Below are 5,042 nucleotides of genomic sequence, written 5' to 3' on the forward strand. Positions count from 1 at the left end.
CCAATCTCACATTTAATTTCACTCCAGACTGTCATTTTGGTCACTTTTGGTCCTCTTACTATATCAGGTATAATTTGTTTTCTCTTTCTACAAAGTAAAAATAAGAAAAAAAACGTTTCAGAAATTACAGCACCTTGCATTTTGCAGTTTATAACTGTACATAGCCCTAAAACTAACTAAGGCCTAGATTTAATATACCAACCTACTGCAACTACATCAAATACTGATAACCAACGTTAAAATACAGGTAGTAAAATGATGAACTAAAGTTAATCAAGACTGAATAATGGCTAATAAACATATATTGAATGCACAATGTGACCCACACAAAGATAAACTACATCATTTATAAGGTAAAGGATTTAAAAAAGAGGTTTGTGCAGTAGAAATGTAACAATTCTTTTTGATTGAAATTACAGATTTTTGTTTTGTTTTGCAGTGTACCAGCTGTTTTTATAATATATATAAAAGCAGTGAAGACATCAAATTTGCGTGTACAGTATGTCTTACATTCAGATATACAATAACATCTTTCACTGAGATTTTATGTATATACTGACTGGGGTACTTATACTATGCTTTACATGTAAGATGCAAATAAAGTCTTCCTTCTGATTAAATAACACTGCAAATAATGATTCCCATTGGAATTGTTTATTGCCAAGGACATGGCTTCATCTGATTCCAGTAAAATGGTCTTAATGGTTTAACGGATAATCAAATGAGTCTGGAGTGCAGATGAAATGAGATGAAGTGGGCTAATCTGCAGTGAATATGGAGCGGTGCTGATGTTCAGCGGGTCTGCTCTCAGGTCCCTACTGAGAACACAAAAATAAACCCAAATGCTTCTGTTCCTTGTGGCCACTGCACCATGTCTGATAGACATGGTTAGAGGCCAGTCAATAGATCCATTTTGTCCTTGTTTGTGGGTGGGTGAAGTGTGTGAAGATGAGTATACAATTAGGACATCGATGGTATACTAAAGAGGGAAATTGAGAAAATGGAAGCGCACTAGAAAATAAAGCTCAGAAACATGATAGCGACAGAGGTGACTCACTGTTTCCTGTAGCAGGAAGATAAACACTTTGCCAGGCACTTGACGAAAGCGGCCCGCTCCCGCTCGAATCCGATCAGAACAAGAGACAAAAGTTCAGATACATATGCAAACAAACACACACACTGCACAATAAAACACACCGCCAAGATATATGTCTGGCCACAGCACTTTCAGATATAGAGCTCTATTTCTAGAGCTAAGTACTAGGAATGCATAAAATACTGGTGGTTATATTGGTATTGAACAATAAATCTGACTCTTCAATATTATCAGTATCAGTCTGTTAAGTAAAATGTGCCAATGTATTTAATATAGTATGAATTTAATATATTAATTACAATAATAAAATACTTGATTTTAATAAAATGTTTAATCAGAGTTTGTAATATTTTCTTATATTTATAATTTAAATAAACTACTATTACTGCTACTAATAATAAAAAGTAATATATTTACATATGTTTTCTAAATATATTTAAAAACAGTTTAGCCAATCAGTTAACTATATTGTAACTATACTATATTAATAATAATTCCTATATTATATACTATAGTGACTATATACAGGCATTTAGTTTCTACATTCATTATATTTTCCATGTAAATAACCCAAGTTAATAATAATAATAGTTAAGTTATACATTCTTTCTCTATACATTATATATATATATATGCGTGTGTGTGTATATATATATATATAGGGAAAGAATGTATAGAGAGAGAATGTATAACTTAATTATTATTATTATTAACTTGGTTTATTTAAATGGAAAATATAATGAAGAATGCAGAAACTAAATGCCTTTATGCAGTTACTGTATTGGCTAAAATGTCCATATTGGTGCATCCCTAAAAAGTAGCATGATATTACCATGTTTTTTGCATATGTAACCTTACTGACATATATACATTCCATGATATATATCAATATGGTGTTCGTTTAGTATCATGGATTGTTTCAAAGCATCATAATCATCAAAAACCTCCACTAGACCTTGGTGCCACCATAATACTTTTATATGGGTGGAGTCATCCTACAAGCATGATAAACCTCAACATCTGAATGTAAAACATGATGAACAATACATGTAAAGAAAAAAACCCCTAAAAGAGCTAAATGAAAAGTAGATTTGTGCTAATTTACTCAAGAAGGCTTGTCTACTGAGGAACAGGTGCACATTGTCACGGTTCTGTTCTGTTCATGGATTTTGAGTTTGTTTTCATTCACCCCACATGTTCCTTTGACCTACTTTCTGTTTCCCCCTTGATTATGTTAGTTAGGTTCACCTGTGTCTAGTTAATTAAGTCATTTAGTCCCTCTCTTGTCTGTGTATTTAAGTTCCCACCTCAGTTCCTTTGGTTGTCTGTTATTGTTGAATGTTATCCTGTGTGTTAGTACCTCTTCATCTTGTGGATTACCATTAAAATTATTTGTTTATATGATCTTCGTTATCGTCTTCATCATCTTCCTAGCAGCAGCGTGACACACATATGGTAAATATCATGAGATTCTTGATGAACTTTTGTTAGTCCTCATGAGCTCAGCATCTATGCACTCACTGGCAGAGAGACATAGAAATCCGAGCATCTCTCAGCTTTCTGTCAGTTCTCGTGCCCTTCCCATGAGACAGGAAATGAATGCCTATACAGCCACAGAAATGTGTGTGTGTGTGGAGGAGAGACAACCTCATCACATCTGGAAGTGATCGCCACACCAGCAACTAAATCACACTGGGTTCTCATACACTGCCATGCAAAATAAAGCAATAAATCAATCACCAACAGCATTAGCTTAACCATCAGGTAACACTCGCTGTATGATCAGTCAGACAGCATCACCTAGTGGACACTGATAAATAGGAATACCTAACCTGAAGAATTGATATGCGTTATTTAATACACAAGTTATCAAATAAAATGCACTAACATCTATAAACTGATACAGAGTGGCATTAAAAGTATGACCAGGCCTGCATGCAAACTCAGCAAAAACTTCACTGATAACTGCAGAACTTTATTATTTTAATACTACTACTAAAAATAACAACAAATATAGTAAAAGAGTAAAAATGACAATAATTCCTATTAATTAATTTGAATGAATTCATACTAATATTTTATTCAATATATTTATATTTTACTTTTATTTTTTAAATAAATTTTTTATTATTATTACAATAATAACTAATAAATAGTAAAAATAGCCTTGATGAGCATAAGAGACTTCTTTAAAAACATTACAAGTCATTACAAGTCAAGGACAAATCATTATTATCCCATAAATGTTGGACTAATAATAATAATAATAATAAATTTGTACAAATTTAAAGGAACACATGCTGACTGGAAAAAAAAAGAGTTAATTCTTCCATGTGTAATCTATTTACAAATGTTATTTAGATTTTTTTAAAATAAAAAAAAATCACATTTTATTCATTGCATCTTTTCTTAGAAAAAATAAATAAATAAAGGAGATTGATTAACAAGAGAAGACAACTAAAGGGGTTAAACTAGTTTGTCAGAGGCCTGTGCTGATAATCTTACACAGAGTCAGCATTTTCAGTGCCAGATTCACAGGAACATGGCTGCTTTCCTGGACACAGATAATGTTTAGTCTCAGACTATAAAAGATTTCACTATGAATAATTACTACTGACAGCCAAAGTTCGTCCAAGACTCTGCCTATTCCGCTTTAGGGAAATTGGCTCCATGTGTTTTCAGTTGACCGCTGATCCATCCTGGATTTCATTGTTGAGTGATTACAAAAGACAAAATATATACTGGCATTCGTACAGCAGCAGTTAATCAAAGTCTGACAGCAAATTGTAAACATTTAGTTTTATTTTGCGCGTAACTAAAACATATCCTGTACAAAACATTCAAAGAGCTCCTTTCTGTTGGAGAACCTCTCATCCCAGCATAATGGGAAATAAAAAAGTCAAGAGTTGAAATTCAGAATAAGTATTATCTTTCTCTGCAGAAGAATAATTCTGAACACGCTTTCCTTTCCCGCTGTAATTTTGAAAGGATGAAGGTCACTTATGCAAAGTGGCCGGCAGCTCCTTTCTAAGTGACGAAAGACGAAACATTGTGCATTCAGGGTCAGCACTTTTTTCAACGGATTATCTCGGATTATCACACACCAGTGACATGTCAGTGCACAAAACACACACACACACACACACACACACACACACACACTTTCTCATATTTTTGTCTTCCTCTCACACATAGACTTCTTTCTTTCTCTCTCACTTGCATATTTTTGCATCTCTCACTCATAGTGCGTGTCAACCGACGGCTGATTTGATGAAGGATGTTGGGCTGAGATGTCCACAGTGAGATCTGATTGGCTAGCTTGTCTTCTGCAGATGTCCACGATGATCTGTGGTTGGTCGTGCTCAGGGCTACATTTATTCCGGCTGGCAGCCATAGGAGTTGCTCTGCTCACAGCCACAGCTCCTCACCTGCTGACCGGCATCTGAACCTGCCTTCTGTGGGAAGACAAAGAGAGATTACTGTAAATCCAAGCAAATTACAAAACAGAAGATCATTGCCCTGTGCGGATTTAAAAAACTCACAGTTTCTTGTTTCTGTTATACTGATGCAGTTTACACAACTAATCACACACTATTGAAATAGGCCGTGGATTCGGGGAACAGCGGTCATTTTGTACGCACTCCACTCCAAACTTCTCAGTATTTTATTATGTTTATTAAACGCAATCGTTTTGTTTCAAAAGCATTTCTAAATTCAGTTCTTATTTCCAACAAATAAAAAAAAAAAAGCCAAAATAACGAAGTGCTCAAAAACTGTGAGCTACCACCATGCCCCATATCCAAACACGATCTATCCCAACTTCCTATTCCCCGCTCCTATGTGGTGATGCATACAACACTAAAACCTGACAGGTGGACAACACTTAAAGGTGGGGTAAGCGATTTTTCAAAAACGCTTTAGAAAACTGATTCGGGCCACCTAGCAA

At 34.6% G+C, this 5,042-nt stretch overlaps 1 protein-coding gene across 3 annotated transcripts in view; it reads right to left on the reverse strand.

Annotated features, from left to right (window-relative positions):
• Positions 1-3,904: 3,904 nt before the first annotated feature.
• LOC107685060 (diphthamide biosynthesis protein 1-like) overlaps positions 3,905-5,042 on the reverse strand; it is an 84,929-nt gene continuing 83,791 nt past the window's right edge. For 2 of the 3 annotated variants that reach the window (XM_016481512.1, XM_016481514.1), the window contains one exon: positions 3,905-4,551. In XM_016481512.1, coding sequence (XP_016336998.1) covers positions 4,471-4,551 — 81 coding nt within the window. In that variant the 3' untranslated portion in view covers positions 3,905-4,470. The remainder of the gene's footprint in view (positions 4,552-5,042) is intronic. The other variant, XM_016481513.1, reaches the window with a different exon arrangement.

The sequence above is a fragment of the Sinocyclocheilus anshuiensis genome, unplaced genomic scaffold (assembly GCF_001515605.1).
Source record: "Sinocyclocheilus anshuiensis isolate Anshui unplaced genomic scaffold, SAMN03320099.WGS_v1.1 scaffold914, whole genome shotgun sequence".
Lineage (NCBI taxonomy): Eukaryota > Metazoa > Chordata > Actinopteri > Cypriniformes > Cyprinidae > Sinocyclocheilus > Sinocyclocheilus anshuiensis.